Source organism: Anabrus simplex, chromosome 8, assembly GCF_040414725.1.
Source record: "Anabrus simplex isolate iqAnaSimp1 chromosome 8, ASM4041472v1, whole genome shotgun sequence".
NCBI classification, from domain to species: Eukaryota; Metazoa; Arthropoda; class Insecta; order Orthoptera; family Tettigoniidae; genus Anabrus; species Anabrus simplex.
The window spans coordinates 65,121,159-65,142,264 of NC_090272.1; the positions used below are offsets into that span (position 1 = coordinate 65,121,159).

Genomic DNA, 21,106 nt, shown 5'->3' on the forward strand with positions numbered 1-21,106 from the left:
TTCACCTTTAAAAATAAAGAAACACGTATTTTTTTAGTTTTTGGAAAATCCAATTAATGGCGGTTAAACAGCAGTGACAAATCGGGGTGAATTTTTTGAAAGACTATATCTACAGAATATCTTGGAAACGTAAAATGTTACAGACATAAAAAGTGGGTGTTTGGAATCTCCTGTAAATGTAAAGAAACATAGGTGATTTGTTTCTGGAAACTCCACATAAGGGGAACTCAAAAGGGGTGAAATTTTAAAATGAGAATTTTTACAGTATATCTAAAAAAACTTAACATGTTACAGAAGTGAAAAATGGTATTTTTTATCTCTATTAAACATAAAGAAACGTGTATTTTTAGTTTTCGGAAATACCACTTGGGTGGAGGGGGGGGGGGGTAAAAGTGACTGAAAATGGTGTTGAATTATTTTAATAAGGCTACTGATATCTCAAAAATGAAGATGTTACAGACATGAAATTTGATATTAGCAATCTGCTTTAAAAGTAAAGAAACGTATTCACGGAAAATGCAATGAAGTGGGGGGGGGGGGTGAAAGAATTGAAAAATTAATTGACTTAATTGTATGAGAATACATACATCTAATAAAAACTAAAGTTGTTACAGACGTGAAAATTCGTATTTGGATCTCCTTTAAAAACAAAAAAAACGGGTTTTGGGGGGGAAACCATCTTGGAGGGCGGGAGTGTAAAGAGTTGACTTCCTTTCATGAGGACACATAAATCAAAAACTGAATAAGTTAGAGTCGTGATAATTGGTATTTAGAGGATCCTGTACTATTAAAGAAACAAGTATTTTTTGCGGGAAAATTCACTTGGGGGGGGGGGTAGTAGTGTGAAATGAAGTGAAAAAAATAAATTAATTTTATGGGGATACTTATATCTCAAAACTGAAGGTAATAGACGTGAACATTGGTGTTTGGAATCTCCCTTAAACATCAAGAAACAACCCTTCTTCTAATTTTTTTTTTGGGGGTGGGGGTTGGCGGTAAATAAACTTAACGGCGGTGGGGTGTAGAAGGAGGCGAGACCAATTGATTTTACTGTTATCAATGTACTTATAAGGATCCTCCGTTGCTCAGACGGCAGCACGCCGGCCTCACACAGCTGGGGGTTCCGTGGTTCAAATCCTGGTCACTCCATGTGACATTCGTGCTGGACAAAACGGAGGCGGGACAGGTTTTTCTCCGGATACTCCGGTTTTTCCTGTCATCAGCCATTCCAGCAACACATAATAATAATAATAATAATAATAATAATAATAATAATAATAATAATAATAATAATAATAATAATAATGTTCCGGACCGTCGTCAGATGTGCGGACCGCGCTGGAAACGGCTCCTGGACGGGTAATGACTAAGAATGCAGTCCGGCCGCGGGTTCAGTGCCGCCAAGGCACCCAATATGGCACCACGCCGGATCTCCTGAAGGATTTTATCCATATTAAAAATGATTATAGGAAAAGATGGCAAAGATTTAAGGACCCAACTGACCGGGAGGAATACCTGAGCCTAGCCCGGGAAGTACGAAATCGATTGCTGGAAAGGAAGATTGAAAAATGGGAGGAAACGTGCCGTAAAATAATAGAAAACGAGTCAGATCGCGAATTTCGGCGGATTATATATCTAAAACAATAAGCATTCAATTATAAATTTCAGTATAATACCGTAGCGAAGCACGGGTATCTTGCTAGTCTATATATATAAAATAACTTGTCCTGACTGACTGACTGACTGACTGACTGACTGATTCATCATCGCCGAGCCAAAACTACTGGACATAAAGGAATGAAATTTTGTGGATACATTCATATTAAGATGTAGGTGCTCGCTAAGAGAGGATTTTTGGATATTCCGTCATTAAGGGGGTGAAAAGGGGGGGTGAAATTTTAAAATGAGTGTACCTATATCTCAAAACTTTAAAAGTGTACAGATATAAAAATTGGTATTTAGAATCATCTTTAAAAATAAGGAAACATGTATTTTTTTGTTTTCAGAAAATCCCAACAGGAGGGGTGAAAAGGGTGAAAATGGGGAAAAATGGGTTGAATGCGTTTAATCAGGATACCGGTACTTATATCTCAGAAACTGAAGATATTACAGACCTGAAAATTGGTACCTTTGATCTCTTTAAAAAATAAAGAAACACGTATATTTTTGTTTTTGGAAAATCCAATTAATCGGAGGGTGAAAAGGGGGTGAATTTTTAAAATGAGTGAATCTATATCTCCAAACTTTTAATGTGTGCAGATGTAAAAATTGGTATTTAGAATCTTCATTAAAAATAAAGAAATACGTATTTTTTTGTTTTCGGAAAATCGCAATAGGGGGAGTGAAAAGGGGTGAAAAAGGGGTTGAATGCCTTTAATGAGGCTACTTATATCTCAGAAACTGAAGATATTACAGACCTGAAAATTGGTGTTTGGGATCTCCTTTAAAAATAAAGAAACACGTATTTTTTGTTTCTGGAAAATCCAATTAAGGGGGGTGAAAAGGGGGTAATATTTTAAAATGTGAGTATCTATATCTCAAAACTGTTAAAGGTTATAGATGTGAAAATTGGTATTTAGAATCTCCTTTAAAAATAAAGAAACACATATATTTTGTTTTCGGAAAATCCTAATAGGAAGGGTGAAAAAGGTTGAAAAAGGGGTCGAATGCCTTTCAGGAGTCTACTTATATTTCAGAACCTGAAGATATTACAGACCTAAAAATTGGTATTTGGGTTCTACTTTAAAAGTAAAGAAACACGTATTTTTTCGTTTTTGGAAAATCCGAATACTGGGGGGGGGGGGGTGAAAAGGGGGGTGAAATTTTTAAAATGAGTGTGTCTACATCTTAAAACTTTAAAATTTACAGATGTAAAAATTGGTAGTTAGAATCTCCTCTAAAAATAAAGGAACACGTATTTTTTGTTTCCTGTAAATCCAAATAGGAGGGAGGGGTAAATGGTGAAAATGGGTTGAATGCCTTTAAAAAGGATACATATATCTCAGAAACGGAAGATATTACAGAACTGAAAATTTGTATATGGGATCTCCTTTAAAAATAAAGAAACACGTACTTATTTATTTTTTGGAAAATCCAATTAATGGCGGTTAAACAGGAGTGACAAATTGGGGTGAATTTTTGGAAAGACTATATCTACAGAATATCTTGGAAACGTAAAATGTTACAGACGTAAAAAGTGGGTGTTTGGAATCTCCTGTAAATGTAAAGAAGCAAAGGTGATTTGTTTTTGGAAACTCCACATAAGGGGAACTCAAAAGGGGTGAAATTTTAAAATGAGAATTTTTACAGTATATCTAAAAAACTTAACATGTTACAGAAGTTGAAAATGGTATTTTTTATCTCTATTAAACATAAAGAAACGTGTATTTTTGTTTTCGGAAATACCACTTGGGTGGAGGGGGGGGGGTAAAAGTGACTGAAAATGGTGTTGAATTATTTTAATTAGGCTACTGATATCTCAAAAATGAAGATGTTACAGACGTGAAATTTGATATTTGCAATCTGCTTTAAAAGTAAAGAAACACGTATTCTCAGAAAATACAATGAAGTGGGGGGGGGGGTGAAAGAATTGAAAAATTAATTGACTTAATCGTATGAGAATACAAACATCTAATAAAAACTAAAGTTGTTACAGACGTGAAAATTCGTATTTGGATCTCCTTTAAAAACAAAGAAAAACGCGTTTTGGGGGGGAAACCATCTTGGAGGGCGGGAGTGTAAAGGAGTTGAATTCCTTTCATGAGGACACCAAAATAAAGAACTGAAGAAGTTAGTCATGATAATTGGTATTTAGAAGATCCTGTACTATTAAAGAAACAAGTATTTTTGCGGGAAAATTCCTTTGGGGGGGGGGGGAGGGGTAGTAGTGTGAAATGAAGTGATAAAAGTAAATTATTTTTATGGGGATACTTATATCTCAAAACTGAAGGTAATAGACGTGAACATTGGTGTTTGGAATCTCCCTTAAACATAACGAAACAAGCCTTCTTTTAATTATTTTTTTTTTTGGGGGGGGGGGGGGGGGGGGTTGGCGGTAAATAAACTTAACGGCGGTGGGGTGTAGAAGGAAGTGAGACCAATTGATTTTACTGTTATTAATTTACTTATAAGGATCCTCCGTTGCTCAGGCGGCAGCACGCTGGCCTCTCACAGTTGGGCTCCGTGGTTCAAATCCTGGTCACTCCATGTGACATTCGTGCTGGACAAAAGGGAGGCAGGACAGGTTTTTCTCCGGATACTCCGGTTTTCCCTATCATCAGCCACTTCAGCAATACATAATAATAATAATAATAATAATTATTATTATTATGTTCCAGACCGTCGTCAAATGTGCGGACCGCGCTAGAAACGGCTCCTGGACGGGTAATGACTAAGAATGCAGTCCGGCCGCGGGTTCAGTGCCGCCATGGCACCCAATATGACACCACGCTGGATCTCCTGAAGGATTTTATCCATATTAAAAATGATTATAGGAAAAGATGGCAAAGATTTACGGACCCAACTGACCGGGAGGAATACCTGAGCCTAGCCCGGGAAGTACGAAATCGATTGCTGGAAAGGAAGATTGAAAAATGGGAGGAAACGTGCCGTAAAATAATAGAAAACGAGTCAGATCGCGAATTTCAATTCATTCAATTATAAATTTCAGTATAATACCGTAGCGAAGCACGGGTATCTTGCTAGTACTGTATATGAGTTGAAAATGCTGTTATGTTTCAGTGAAGCTAGTTGAAGCTCAGTCTATCTATATAAACACTTAGGCACTCCGACACCTTATCATGAGTTACTGTAGCCTGCAGCACCCTGATCGATTCCGTTCACTCACTTATTATTGATTATTCAATCAAAATAGTCTACCTAACATTATTACATTCACTTGCCTCATAGTTTCAAGCAAGACGAGCCTAATAAATTCTCTCCCTATTGTCTACGGACACTTCTCCTATACTGTCTTTGTTGAGGTGCTAGGTTCTGACGATACGCACAGTAACACGTTCATAGTTCAATAACGTCCAATCTCACAGATCACATGCCTTATATAAGTTCCAAGAGAGATGCGGTGCGAAGAAGATCCCCAACAAACATTGCCTTCTCCTTTGTGTCAAGTAAGCTTTGGTTCCCATGCTCCATAAAAATATAAATATTTATTAGTCAGAGCACCAATACAAGATATTTTCAGCTAAACACACTTGGAAAATTACATAACAACATTTCTTTGTTTTACGCTCGCAAACACCAGTTTATTTATTTATTTAATCGTGTCAGAAACATACATTATACTTACAATTGTACAGGACAGTAACAAATCTGGTACTATAATCATTAATCATTTCTGATGATGGCAGGTAACGATGTGATTTAAGCTCTACATAAATACAAAATTAATTAAATGTGGTGTGACCAATAAGCGGCTAATTTACATGCTTTCTTGGTAGCGTCAATCACATTCTGGAGAGAGCAAGTAGTTGGACACAAGTTACAAACAAGAAGATGGCTCATTGTCTGTTCTTCACCACATTCACATAGAGTGGAGTCACAAACAAAACCCCACTTTCTCATGTTGGTCTTTGTTCTTCCAGCTCCTGAACGCAACCTGTTGAGCGTCTTCCATATTGACCAGCTTTCCTCATGATCCCGAGGAAGTCTTTCGGAAGGCGTCATCCATCCTGCAAGGTGGCTGGATCTGGAATGCCATGAATTCACTCTCAAGTTCGATGGTGATTCAGTGAGGCTTTCAGTTGTATGGAGAAAGCTTTCCCTTGATTTGAGCTGTTGGGTTGTTGGATGGTACCCATATAAAGTATGGGTCATCAGGTTCAGTGCTTTAGATTTCTCCAGTCTGGATGCATACTCACGGCAAATATCTGGAGGTGGGATACCTGCTAGACAATAAACTTTATCAAGTGGTGTAGATCTCAAACATCCTGTAATGAGTCTGCAGGTTTCATTTAAGGCGACATCCACTTGATTAGCATGACTAGCTCTACACCAGACAGGCAGGCATATTCTGCTGCTGAATAACAGAGGGCTATTGCTGATGTTCTTAAAAGGAGAGGATGCATCCCCCATGTTGAACCCGATAATTTGCGGATAATGTTGTTCCTTGCAAATACCTTCCTTTTGGTATTCAGACAGTGTGTTCTATAGGTTAGTGCTCAGTCAAGAGTTACTCCTAGCTATCTGGGAGTGAAGCAGTGTTCTAATATTTTACCCTCCCAAATCACTTGCAATTTTCTTGCTGTCTGTTGGTTTTTTAGGTTTAAGGCACAGACTTGTGTTTTTGGAGTGTTTGGTTTTAGTTGGTTCTCTTGGTAATAACCACTTAGAATTTGTAGAGCATGGGAGAGCTTCTCTTCAGCTAGTTCAAACATTTCCTCTTGAGCTGCCAGAGCAACATTGTCTGCATAAATAAAGCTCTTTGTCCCTTGTGGGCAAGGCTGATCATTGGTGTAGATGTTGAAAAGTATAGGTGCTAGCACACTCCCTTGTGGAAGGCCATTCTTTAAGTTCCTCCATCTACTCCTCTGGCCTTGGAATTCAAAAAAAACCTTCTGTTCTGCAGAAAGCACTCAATCATTTGAGTGAGTTTATAGTCCTTAGTTGTAGTGTGCAGTTTACAAAGCAGTATATGGTGTTTAACTGTATCGTAAGCTGATGTCAAGTCAACAAAAACTACTCCAGTGACTTTGTTGTTTTCATAGCCGTCTTCTATATATTGTGTGAGGTGCAGTATTTGGGAAGTACAACTTTTCCATGGTCGAAAGCCGGCTTGTTCTGGTATGAGTAATGGATCTATCACTTCAGATAGTCTGTCCAGAATCATTCTTTCTAAGATTTTGTATAAACGGCACAACAAAGAGATTGGTCGGTAGTTCTTCGGATCACCCGCGTTCTTCCCAGGTTTGAGTATTGCTATAACTCTTGCAAACAACAGCTGACTGGCGTAATTTGCACATCCTAATAGTCCTAAGATCTCCCACTCTTCTACTGGCGGGATTGAGTTAGATAATTTCCCTAACTTCTGTCTTTGCCACAAACCTCATTTCTCTCTCATACAAAAACCACACCCGTGCACATCGTGCGTGGCCAACTATACTGCTACCCTGAGCGTTCATGGGCTTTTCCAGTTTTCGTACCTCGGTGTTATAAGAAAGAAATTGACAATACAACACAATATATCAAGTAAATAATATTACATCAGTCTTGGGACTACTTTCAGCCACTTAGTGACCATTCTTTTTATTTATTTTTAATTATTATTTTTTTCTACATTGCCTGCTTCCTACAACAAGTCAGTGCTTGTTCTCTATCCACTCCTTCATTTACATAGCTTGCCTGGTTCCTCCAGCAAGTCAGTGCTTGTTCTACATCAGACATTAGAGATTTACTCCTTTGCCTGAGCAAATACATCATATTATGACAAGAAGGTCATAACCATAATTTTTATTATTATATGTATTTTAATGCCTTTGCTGGCAGGACCTAGTGTTTATAGTGCACTATGTCTGCTGGTATGGGCTAGAGTAATTTTGTTACTTTCATTGATCTGTCTCTGTCTTATCCTTGGCTTTGACAATATGAAAATGACTGAGGAATGAGCGGTGCTAGTAATGCCATTCCTTCTGCAGCCAGTCCCTGCTATGAATTGTGTGAAAATGTTGCTCATAGGGTCAGTTGGTGTATGCATTTCAGTGGGCTTGGCAGACTGATATGTAATAGCAAATCTGGCTCTGTGAGGAAAGCAACGGGAAACTACCTCACTCCTCATTTCCCTAGTACACCTCTTCAGTGATGCCTAGGCCATCTATGACAGCCGATGGTGGAGCTGTTAACGATCCAACTAGCCTTAGGGCTGAAGACTGAACATATGTATTTTAATGTTATAATTATTCCTGCGTTATTATCTTTGTCTGGTATACATATGTTTTAGTTATCACATAATTTGTTTAATTTTATTTGGCTGAAGATAGCCACTAAGTGGTTGAAACTAGTCCCAAGACTGATGTAATATTATTTACTTTATATATGGTATAGTGGTGATTATAGCAGCCAAATTGACTTTATCCTTGTTCGACACTGTGATCTCAGACTAGTATTAGATGTAAAGGTCATACCATCTGACTGTGTAGCCCCTCAACATAAGCTGCTCATGGCAGACTTAAGGATCTGTAAACATCGTAGAAGTGGAGGGATAAATGCCCCCATAAAGATCAAGTGGTGAAAGCTTAAAGACCAAAAAGAGACCCCAGCAGCCAGTGTAAGTTTTCCTCCCATCGACCTGAATCCGATTGACAGCATGTGGACCACATTCTTCAAATCTGTCACTGCAACCGCCACAGCAACCTTGGGTACAACAAAACCTAGTTCCCACCGTATTGACAAGCAAACGTGGTTATGGACGGTCTGAGTCCAAGAAAAGGTGCATGAAAAGAAGAAGGCCTATAGAAACTGGGTTTCACAGAAGACTCCAGCGAACAGGGAAAGATATGTCATAGCCAAACATGCTGAAGCTAGGTGCAGTCACTATAATGACCTGTATGCAACACTAGATTCAAAGGAAGGAGAGAACACTATCTTCCGTCTGGCCAAAGCTAGAACAAATTCTGCACAGGATATTGAGCCCTATGTGTGCATAAAAGGCAAAGATAGTCAGCGATTACAAGACAAACAGGACATCCTCAAACGTTGGCAACAACACTTTCAAGAGATTTCCAACATTTGAGTTCCCTCATCCTCCTATTCCAGAAAGTAATCCAACAACAGGTCCTATGTCACACATCACACCACAGGAAGTCACCAACGCCATCAGGAGTATGAAGAATGAAAAAGCGCCAGGACCTGATGGTCGTCTGGCAGATTTCTGGAAATTGCAGGAATTAAAAGAACCCGCGATCACCTGGCTGACCAACTTTTTCAATGCCATAGTTGACTCTGGCTCTGTTCCCAGTGATTGGCCTACAAGCATCGCTGTGTCTATCTTTAAGCAATGGTAATGTGCAAATTACCGTCCAATTCACCTCCTGTTGCACACAAATGAAGATTTTTGATAGAATCCTCAATCAACGACTGTGTGATATTGTCAGCATTAGTACCAACCAGTGCAGATTCGTCAAAGGTGCTGGAACAACCGACACCATCTTTGCTGCCAAAATGCTCATTGAGAAGCATCGACCGTCCATAACCACGTTTGCTTGTCAATACGGTGGGAACTAGGTTTTGTTGTACCGAAGGTTGCTGTGGCGGTTGCAGTGACAGATTTGAAGAATGTGGTCCACATGCTGTCAATCGCATCAGCCACTGCATATTGACTTCCCTGATATTGAAAAGGCTTTCGACTGTGTTCCACATCATGTGATCTGGTATGCACTTCGTGACCATGGAGTACCAGAAATGCTTATCAATTGGACCAAGTTGCTTTACACAAACACCACAAGTCATGTACGTTGCGCTGTCAGCATCTCGGAGAGCTTCCCAGTGAAAGTTGGTGTACACCAAGACTCTGCATTGTCCCCATTGCTCTTTGTTCTCGTCATGGACACAATAACACAGGACCTGCAGAGGAGTATCCCTTGGACTCTCTTATACACAGATGATGTCGCACTTGCTGATACCACCAGAAGTGGATTGCAGCATCAAGTTGACTTTTGCTATTTGCTTTATGTCGCACTGACACAGAAAGGTCTTATGGCGACGATGGGACAGGAAAGGGCTAGGAGTGGTAAGGAAGCGGCCGTGGCCTTAATTAAGGTACAGTCCCACCATTTGCCTGGTGTGAAAATAAGAAACCACGGAAAACCATCTTCAGGGCTGCCGACAGTGGGGTTCACACCCACTATCTCCCAAATACTGGATACTGGCCGCACTTAAGCAACTGCAGCTATCTAGCTCGGTGCGCATCAAGTTGAAGATTGGAACAGCCGTCTCTCACAGTACAGTCTTAGACTGAACAAAAAGAAGACCAAACACCTGGAAACCATCCTAAGCAATGGCCCAATTCAAGTTGATGGAGAGACCTTAACGATGACCGTAAGCTTCAGGTATCTAGGATCTCGTCTACAAACTGATGGTGGGATGCGTGATGAAGTGCGAAGTAGGATACAAGCAGCATGGATGAGATGGAGGGAAGTCACAGGCATACTCTGCGACAGAAGGATGCCACTACATCTGAAGTCCAAAATATACCGCATGGTAGTACGGCTTTATACGGTGTTGATTGTCAACCAGCTGACAAAGTTACAGAGCGCCAATTACACACCATGGAAATGCGCATGCTCCGCTGGTCAACGGGCATCAAACTCCTGCATCATGTAAAAAATGACACCGTCCGCCAGCAAATGGGCACTGAACCCATCACTGAGAAGGCACGGGAAAAACGTCTCCTTCGTGCTGCACCTGGAACAGTAGCCAATTTCACTCATACCTTTGGGCAACGACCATGCGGATGTCCAAAGCAGCACTGGCATGACACAGTGAATCCGGATATGAAGACTCTGGACTTAAGACAACAGCCAAGATTAGAACAGCGGACCCTGCACCAACGGGAAAATGCTAGGAAGAAGAAGAAGAACTGTAGTGAAAAGGTTGACCCTCCTGTCAATTTATTTCTTATAATTGCACTTTACGAAACAATGAAATTTACAGTTTATAATTACCTTGGTGTTGGTAAATAATATTAATTCAGCGTTATATATCGCACCCTATAGCAGAACTGTTACTTTCTTAGGGAGTGGAAGGCGCTATTATTTCCCTGTGTGAGCAACTTTCTTATTATACCTCTCTGTTTTATTACACTAAAGGAATGTTAAATGCCCAGAAAGTCGAAGTATACAGAAATTTTGGGTTGCTATTGTCAATAGCATGAAGCAGTTGTTGTGAGTGAATCTTTGTCATGGTTGTCATTCTACTCATATACTGAAAGTATTATGCAGCAGAATTAAGAACTTAAGTTATACAATCTGCCATCTGATATCCTAGTTGCTCATACTTTCATAATTTTGCAATGTCTTGGCACTGTAAAAATTCTCCCAATTTATTTTGTTATGTTTGTGGAGAGTATTGTACAAAATCTCAGCGCAAAAGTATAACACCCCTACTTGTGATGGCTTACAATCTATATTTCTGGATGTATAGTAAATTTAGTGATAGAAATGCATTTTGGGTGCCCAACTCATGCTGTACAAATTATTGAAGAACTTCAACAGGTTGGTTAAAAAGTATGCATTCTTGTATGCCTTTTAAATGTAAAACAAGATTCCAATTTATGGAGGGAACCTATGGATCACATTACAGACTTTTATTCCTGTACGGTTAATGTATCTGGTTTTATCTATAAAAATAAATAAGCATGCAAATTGCATTTTCTAATTTGCGATGAGCAACACGTCCTGTTAAACATAGCAATAATTTACCAATTCCAAAGCCACCTGAAAAATGGACCTTGGAGAAAGAATCTACCTCTCCTAGCTCTAGTTCCTCTCCTGATAAATCATCCCTTACTGATCCTGATTTTATTGTATTTCAAAAACCTCATTTGATATCACAAGCTAAATTAAATGGAACTTTTCACAACCTGGCACAAAAATAACATCGTTCAGAAAACGGGAAAACAATCTGTCAGCATTTTTTACAGAAAATTAACAATTAGTTCACTGTAATGATGTTAATGGGCTAATGGTGGTTCTGGGAAGAGATCATTATCCTAAAGAATGGTGTCTGTTCACACACTTAATCGGAAACGAGTTTAAAAGCCATGCTTTTTCATACGGTCCCAGTCCTATTCCGTTAATACGAAAGAAACATATGATAGTATGGAAACAATTCTTTAGGCTTTGAACTAACAGAACATGGGTGGCAGATTTGTGCAGATCTAAAAGTGAACAGAAATGCAACCAGGATTCATGAACTTTTTTTGTTTTCTCTGTGAGTGGGACAATCGAGATAAGCGTAATCATTATGAAATTAGAGAGTGGCCATCAAGAGAAAGTGTAGTATTAGAAGAAAAAGTGTTAAAAACTTGCCACTTGTTGATGTCGCCAAAATAATTTTGCCCTCATTGTATATAAAACTGGGGTTAATAAAGAACTGTGTTAAGGTAATAGACAAATCACAAAGGGAATTTCAATATTTAAAGGGAAAATTTCAAAGATTGAGTGAGGCAAAACTAAAGGAAGATATCTTCATAGGCCTACAAATTTGTGATCTGTTACATGATTCTGTATTCTAGGGGATTCTCATTCCTGTTTAAAAAAATCCTGGCTTGCTTTCAAATCAGTTTGTGTGAATTTTCTGGGAATCTATAGAATAAACAATTACAGAGATATGGTGGAAAATTTGTTAAGGGCTTGCAAGACACTGATATGCTACATGTCCCTTAAGATTCACTTCTTCTATTCCCACTTGAATTTCTTTCCACCGAACCTTGGTGAGGTCAGTAATGAGCCTGAGGAAATGTTCCATCAGAAATTATTAGAAATGGAAAGGCGATACAAAGGGAAATCAGTGTCCAGCATGCTTGCCAGTTACTGCTGGCAACTTATCACAGATGTATCGGAGACATCATTCATGCGCAAGTCTTCAAGGAAAAAGTTTTAAGAAAGTAAAAATGTTTGCTATATGAAGTCTTAATTGAAATATAAATACAATTTTTGAATAAATATATTTCTTTTGTTGTGTATTTTGGATTATGTATGATTTGGGTTGAAATTACAAAAAAATATAATAACAGAAAACTGCACAGTGAACTATATAGCCTGTGCAATATGTTACGGGACGTTAATCATGTGCTCTCAAAAAACTGTTAGGTGATAGAGAAAAACAAGCTTTAGATTCAAAATCAGCATATGCGAATCGCATATTTTCATTTCTGAGAGCGAAATTTTTTAAATTTGTTACCTATTGTCAATATATTCTTTGTCTTTATGGCAGTCAACATTATCTGTTGTAGAGAGAATTTTCAAAAATTCTTCTCTTTCATAAATTTCATTTCCACTGCCTGTGTCTGATTTTTGTCTTTCTTCCTCACTAGCCTCAGATGACTTTAATGTAACTACATACCTGTATATGAAACGGCTGTGGTATTTCTGTTACATCTTGTATAAGCCACATTGCAATACTGAATTTATTTAAATCTTTTCAACAGTTTCTGATGATTTATGTAGGTTACAGAAGATGACTAAGGAACTACAAATGGAGCTGGCAGCTGGTCAAGGATTCGCACACAATGCAAGGAGGGGAGCAGGCCAAGTGTTCACCAGTGATGCTCTCAAAATGTTCCTGTCTGCCAATGGCTTGACACATGTAGTGAGGGCACATGAGGTGCAAAAGGCAGGATTTCAGGTAAGTGAATGAAAAAAAATGTAAATTATGAGTATATTAGAAGGAAATGTTATCTTATTGCTTGCCTCACAAAGATATTTCTCAAAATATGAGAACAAATGCATCAAATACTATTTTGGTTAAAAAAGTATTTCTTTGGTAGAAAATAGTCCCCGACATTTGAGACTTCATTCTTATTTTGTTCTAAATATCTACAAAGATATTTGGAAAGATATGTACGATAAAACAGCGCAGTCCTTAAGATATGCTAAAATCCCTCTGGAGATCAGTAGTAGAATGTCACTAGGTCTGAATATCACAAGTTCAAACCCAGCGGAGGTAGCCAGCTCTTTGAAGTGCAGAGAAAAGGCCATTGGACACTCTTCTGTCTCATCACGTTGGCATATAAAAGATCTTGGGTGACACATTTGATGTTTTTTCCAACAAAATTAAAACTCAACCATAGACTGTAATCCGATGCAATCATTTGTATACCATTCACGATATGTGAATCTGGAAAAAAGAAATTTTATTTTATTTTACTAAATACAACTGGATAATAAACTGGAGATCTACGTGTTTCAATTTACTATGCTACCATTGATTGATTGATTGATTGATTGATTGATTGATTGATTGTATGGCTTTTAGTGCTGGGAGTGTCCGAGGACATGTTCGGCTTGCCTGCTGCAGGTCTTTCTATTTGATGCTCATGGATGATCTGCAGATCTGGGTATGTAGTGGTGGTGGTGGTGGTGGTGGTGGTGGTGGTGAGGTAGGGGGAGGGTGAAGTCCAGTGTCAGCACATAACCTACTCTATCAAATAACACCAAGGTTTAACATCCCCATCCGATGGACGAATTACCGTCAACAGCGTTGTATGCCGTCACTACATAGAGGTCTGCAGAGAGGTCTAGAACTGAATCCAGGCTTTAGCAATTAGAAATTGTATACTACCACCTCTCTAACCTTCTTGCCAATATTCAGAAGGTGAATTTTTTTTTCCACCGACGGGACTCAAACTGTCTAACCATGGTATCACACCATATAGACTTGAAACGTTAATGATCATGGCCACTAAGGCAGGCATTACCTAAGCTGTTAATGAAATGAAAACATTATCATCAAAATTGCATCATTTATTTCAAATCATGCATTAATTTTGAATTAGCATTAGTTATACAGGTGTTTGTTTCTGGCTTTCATCTGAGCAGATAGAGTTGGGCCAAGGCCACATCAGCTGCCAGCTCTATCGGTGATCAACTTCCCCTAAGTTTTTACTTGCACAACACTATAATCAATAATAACATGCACACTATGTTATTTTTATTTCTTAATACGCACAGTGCTAAGTTGTGGTGTAGGCATCATTTGATATGTGTCTTCATTCACGCTTTCTTGACATCTTTTCATGAAATTTGCATTCACTCACAACAGCAATTACATAATTCTTCCAATTTCTGTCATGATTTTTTCTTAAAGTTTCTCTATAGTATACAGTTTATTACTGTAGACTTTTTTAAATATTCCCCATAGATTAAAGTCACACACAATAAGGTTAGAGAAATGTGTGGGCCATAACTCTATTTTAATAATCTTGTCATTAATATTATCATTTATTATTCCAGTGTGTACTGTTACTGAATCTTGTTGTGTTATTTTGCTTTACGTCGCACCGACACAGATATGTCTAATGGCGACGATGGGATAGGAAAGGCCTAGGAAGTGGAAGGAAGCAGCCTTGGCCTTGATTAAGGTACAGCCCCGGTATTTGCCTGGTGTGAAAATGGGAAACTACAGAAAACCATCTTCAGGGCTGCCGACAGTGGGGCTCGAACCCACTATCTTCTGATACTGGATACTGGCCGCACTTAAGCGACTGCAGCTATCGAGCTCGGTCTGAATCTTGTTGAAAATATACATATGATCTTTCATTATCAGACAATTGTAAAAAAAAAAAAATGGCGCAAGTGTTGTGTGAAATACCTCTCTGAATTTAGAGTATGTAAAAGAAAAGTATGAGCCCTATTATTCTTCCTGCAGTTACAGCACATCATATACCAATTTTCATGTCGTGCAGCACATTTTGAGTATTAATCTTTGATTTTCTTTGCTTTAGTGCCTATTATTCTGTGAATTAATGTAATGTAAATGAAACCATGCTCTGTCTCAGAAAATGATTAATTGTACCAAAAAATGCACAAAAAACTAAATGCTCCCTAAGCATCACATGAGACCCACTGGGTCTGAAAGAGAACAAGAGTTAACAAGGGAGGTCAGGTAAAAGAGAGGAGTCTGACACAAGTACGTGGAAGCAAAGTCAACCTTAGTAGGGACTGAGTCCTTTGAGCAAACAAGAAAGGGGAGCGAAGTTCAACCACACAGGTAATTAATGTAACGTAAGTGGCCTCTAATTCCTGAAAGGGAGAGAGCGAGGCTCTTCAACTGAGTTAACGGATATGACTGACTTGCCGTAGACAACGCAAATGTTGTTAACACAAGAAGAGAATTTAGGAATCCTTTCTGTAAAAGTTGAGAAATCATCACAGTATCTGATGAATTTCATTACTGTAGCTGCAATATCATGAAGGAAACTTTACATGATAAATCAAATTGTATCAAATCACATATTTTAATCAGATCTCAAAATCACTGTTCTATTACTTTGAATAGGAGAGTTTTAAATTCTTCCACCATTTTCCTGTACCAGGCTCTTTCACTTTTTATTTCTTTTACTTTCAGGTGCAGCTGAAGGGTATGCTCATTACTGTGTTCTCCTCTTCCCGCTATGGAGGAGGCAATAATGAAGCTGCTTGTGTGTTTGCAGAACAAAATAAACTGCGGCTCTTTCGACTACAAATTCAGTAAAGTTATGTAAAAATGAACCAGAAGAATTATTTTTATACTTAGGAAATTAGAAATATTACTTACATTTGTTAGTTGTACAGGATTGAGTAAAGAAGAATAATTTAAAAAGCAAAAAGATTATGGGAAAGAAGAAAATCATGTAGAATATAAATTATACTTTGAAATTTTTCTTTTTCCATTGAAATTTTGTATGTATTTTCTTTTAGATGTTTGTGTAAAAAAAAATTGATAAATAATAATGGAGTAACTTTCCTTGAGAGAAAAAAATCAATAAAAACTGTCATTTTAAAGATGATTGATTTTAGAACATAATGATCTTCCTTTGAAGAAGTCTGTCCTTTGTGTCCTCCTCCTCATGCAATCCCTTTTCCCTCATGCCCTCTGCCACACAGTCTTTCCAGTCCTTCTTCGGCCTCCCTCCTTCTCAGCCTCATTTTGCCTCAACCTTGTAGTATTATTACAGAATACTTCTAAGGCACAAATTCTGTGTTGTTTCAGACACTGTACATCAAATTATTCAGGGGCACAAACTTGCTGGTTCTACTGTGGTAGAAGTAAAAGTGCACCAGCTGAAAACTGCTTTCTTCTCAAACAAAGCATTTCAACCTCTGGTTCAAGTGTGTGGACTTGACTCAAACTGGGTGACAGGAGTGAATCTGCATGCAACCAAGTTCATTGTATTCTTCTAGCAAGTGGAAGGAAATAAGTTTTCTTTTCGCTATTGATTTTATGTCGCACCAATCCAGACAGATCTTACGTCAATAATGGTCAGGGCTAGGATTGGGAAGGAATTGACCATGGTCTTAATTAAAGTACAGCCCCACTATATGCCCAGTGTGAAAATCTTCAGGTTTTCCAACAGTGAAGTTTGAACCTATTATCTGTCTTAATGCAAGGTTACGGCTACATGAACTGCAGAGCCAACTCACTCAGTAGGAAGGAAAGTAGATGTTTTGGGGCTGTTTCATGCACGAAGATCCAGGACCCTTAATGCCAAAATTTCCAAGTGGTGATGGAAATTTTCTGTAAGATTTGGCTTCTTGCCACTCTTCAAAGGAAGTGAAGCAGTTCTTCAGTGACAACAATATTTATGTACTAGAGTGGCCAGCCCAGCAGAGATGGTCAAATTTTTGAGGGATGCAAAAACTTCCACTCAACACTCCATATGCTACTATATTGGTATGTAAATTATCTCTGGTGGCACATTTAGTTTTCAATAATAATAATAATAATAATAATAATAATAATAATAATAATAATAATAATAATAATAATAATAATCATCATCATCATCATCATCTTTTTCCAGCTCCAGTTTCGCAGGTGTGGTGTACAAGTGCTCACCATTTCTTCCTGTCAAAGTATAGTTTCTGTTCCTGTATGTCCTCCTGCTTGAAATTCCTCTTGCTGACCTTCAATTTCACTGTGTCTATCGATTGATTTCTTGGCCTTCCTACTGGCCTCTCCACTTTCACTTCTTTGTCAAAGTAATTCCTTGCTTTTCTTGTTCTGTCCATCCTCATAACATGTCCAAACCTGCGTCTTCCTAAAAGGTTGTGATTATTGTTTTAAGAGGAAGTACAACTCGGCAACCATCCTCTATATAATACTAATCAGAGGAAAAATATGGAAGGGGTCCGACACTACGAAAAATGAAGGTATCGGCCAAATGAAAACAAGGGCCACCAATGGCATGAAAATGAAGGACTCCCTAGGCCTCTGTACGTAATACCGCTAGGGTCTGAAAAGAACAAGAGTTGACCAAGGGAGGTCAGATAGGATAGTTGAAAGTGAGGAGCCTGGCACAAGTAAGTGGAAGCAATGCCAGGACTCAGCTGAGGGCCCCGTGGTCGCCAACCCACACTCCAAAATTCAGAGCCACTGGGGCCCCTTTTAGTTGCCTCTTACAACAGGCAGGGGATACCGTGGGTGTTATTCTACCACCCCCACCCACAGGGGGAGTCTTCCTAAAAGCTTGGTATTTTAAGGTCAGCCTCCTTCCTGTTTGCTTCATTTCTAAGCTTGGTTATTCCGGTCTTTTGGTTCATTGTTCTCATGAATATAATTTCTGTTGGATGGATTTTAGTATTAGCTTTATTGTGTAGGGTTCATGTTTCGAGAAATTAAAGAAGGGCAGCTTAATGAACATATATGAAGACTAGCAAGATACCCGTGCTTCGCTACGGTATTATACTGAAATTTATAATTGAATGCTTATTGTTTTAGATATATAATCCGCCGAAATTCGCGATCTGACTCGTTTTCTGCGAGAGTCCACCAAAATTCCCGATCTGACTGGTTTTCTATGATTTTACGGCACGTTTCCTCCCATTTTTAAATCTTCCTTTCCAGCAATCGATTTCGTACTTCCCGGGCTAGGCTCAGGTATTCCTCCCGGTCAGGTGGGTTCGTAAATCTTTGACATCTTTTCCTATAATATTTTTAATATGGATAAAATCCTTCAGGAGATCCGGCGTGATGTCATATTGGGTGCCTTGGTGGCACTGAACCCGCGGCCGGACTGCATTCTTAGTCATTACCCGTCCAGGAGCCGTTTCCAGCGCGGTCCGCGCATTTGACGACGGTCCGGAATATTATTATTATTATTATTATTATTATTATTATTATTATTATTATTATTATTATTATTATTATGTGTTGCTGGAATGGCTGATGACAGGGAAAACCGGAGTATCCGGAGAAAAACCTGTCCCGCCTCCGTTTTGTCCAGCACGAATGCCACATGGAGTGACCGGGATTTGAACCACGGAACCCAGCTGTGAGAGGCCGACGCGCTGCCGCCTGAGAAACGGAGGATCCTGATAAGTACATTAATAACAGTAAAATCAATTGGTCTCACCTCCTTCTACACCCCACCCCCCCACCGCCGTTAAGTTTAATTACCGCCAACCCCCCCCCCCCCCCACCAACAAATTTAAAAGAATGCTTGTTTCTTTATGTTTAAGGGAGATTCCAGACACCAGTGTTCACGTCTATTACCTTCGGTTTTGAGATGTAAATATCCCCATAAAAATAATTCAATTTCTTTCACTTCCTTTCACACTCCTTCCCCCCCACCCCTAAGTGAATTTTCCCGCAAAAAGTACTTGTTTCTTTAATAGTAAAGGATCTTCTAAATACCAATTATCACGACTCTGACTTCTTCAGTTTTTGATTTATGTGTCCTCATGAAAGGAATTCAACTCCTTTACACTCCCGCCGTCCAAGATGGTTTCCCCACCAAAACGCGTTCTTCTTTGTTTTTAAAGGAGGTCCAAATACGAATTTTCACGTCTGTAACAACTTTAGTTTTTATTAGATGTATGTATTCTCATACAATTAAGTCAATTCATTTTTCAATTCTTTCACCCCCCCCCCCCTTCTTTGGATTTTCCGAGAATACGTGTTTCTTTACTTTTAAAGCATGTTGCAAATATCAAATTTCACGTCTGTAACATCTTCATTTTTCAGATATTAGTAGCCTAATTAAAAGAATTCATCACCATTTTCAGTCACTTTTACCCCCCCCCCCCTCCCTCCAACCAAGTGGTATTTCCGAAAACTAAAAGTACACGTTTCTTTATGTTTAATAGAGATTAAAAAAATACCATTTTTCTCTTCTGTAACATGCTAAGTTTTTTTAGATATACTGTAAAAATTCTCATTTTAAAATTTCACCCCTTTTGAGTTCCCCTTAAGTGGAGTTTCCAAAAACAAATCACCTATATTTTTTTACATTTACAGGAGATTTACACCCACTCTTTACGTCTGTAACATTTTACGTTTCCAAGATATTCTGTAGATAGTCTTTCAAAAAATTCACCCCAATTTGTCACTCCTGTTTAACCGCCATTAATTGGATTTTCCAAAAACTAAAACATACGTGTTTCTTTATTTTTAAAGGAGATCCCATATGCAAATTATCAGTTCTGTAATATCTTTCGTTTATGAGATATGTGTATCCTCATTAAAGGCATTCAACCCATTTTTCACCCTTTTACACCCCTCCTATTAGGATTTACGGGAGAAAAAAAATACGTGTTCCTTTATTTTTAGAGGAGATTCTAACTACCAATTTTTACATCTGTAAATTTTAAAGTTTTAAGATGTAGACACACTCATTTTAAAAAATTCACCCCCTCTTTTCACCCCCAATATTTGGATTTTCCAAAAACGAAAAAATGCGTGTTTCTTTACTTTTAAAGTAGATCCAAAATACCAATTTTCAGGTCTGTAATATCTTCAGGTTCTGAAATATAAGTAGCCTCATGAAAGGCATTCAACCCATTATTCACCCTTTTAAACCCTTCCTATTGGGATTTTCCGAAAACAAAAGAATACGTGTTTTTTATTTTTAAAGGAGATTCTAAACACCAATTTTTACATGTATAAACTTAAAAAGTTTTGAGATATAGATACACTCATTTTAAAAAATCACCCCCTTTCCAACCCCCCCCCCCAATTATTTATATTTTCCACAGACAAAAATACGTGTTTCTTTATTTTAAAAGGAGATCCCAAACACCAATTTTCAGGTCTGTAATATCTTCAGGTTGTGAAATATAAGTAGACTCATGAAATGCGTTCGACCCCTTTTTCAACCTTTACCACCCTTCCTATTACGATTTTCCGAAAGCGAAATATACGTGTTTCTTTATTTTTAATGGAGATTCTAAATACCAACTTTTACATCTATAACTTTTAAAAGTTTTGAGATATAGATACAATCATTTTAAAATATTACCCCCTTTTCACCCCCCTTAATTGGGTTTTCCAGAAAAAAAATACGTGTTTCTTTATTTTTAAAGGAGATCCCAAACACCAATTTTCAGGTCTATAATATCTTCAGTTTCTGAGATATAAGTAGCCTCATTAAAGGCATTCAACCCCTTTTTCACCCCTT

The 21,106-nt window shown here is 38.3% G+C and overlaps 1 protein-coding gene across 1 annotated transcript in view; it reads left to right on the forward strand.

Moving 5' to 3' along the window:
• The window catches only part of LOC136879295 (uncharacterized), a 192,953-nt gene extending 176,642 nt beyond the window's left edge, over window positions 1–16,311 (forward strand). Inside the window, exons 13-14 of the mRNA XM_068229050.1 lie at window positions 13,179–13,356; window positions 16,078–16,311. Of these exons, the coding sequence (XP_068085151.1) occupies window positions 13,179–13,356; window positions 16,078–16,203 (304 nt within the window). The 3' untranslated portion in view covers window positions 16,204–16,311. The remainder of the gene's footprint in view (window positions 1–13,178; window positions 13,357–16,077) is intronic.
• The last annotated feature ends 4,795 nt before the right edge of the window (window positions 16,312–21,106 follow it).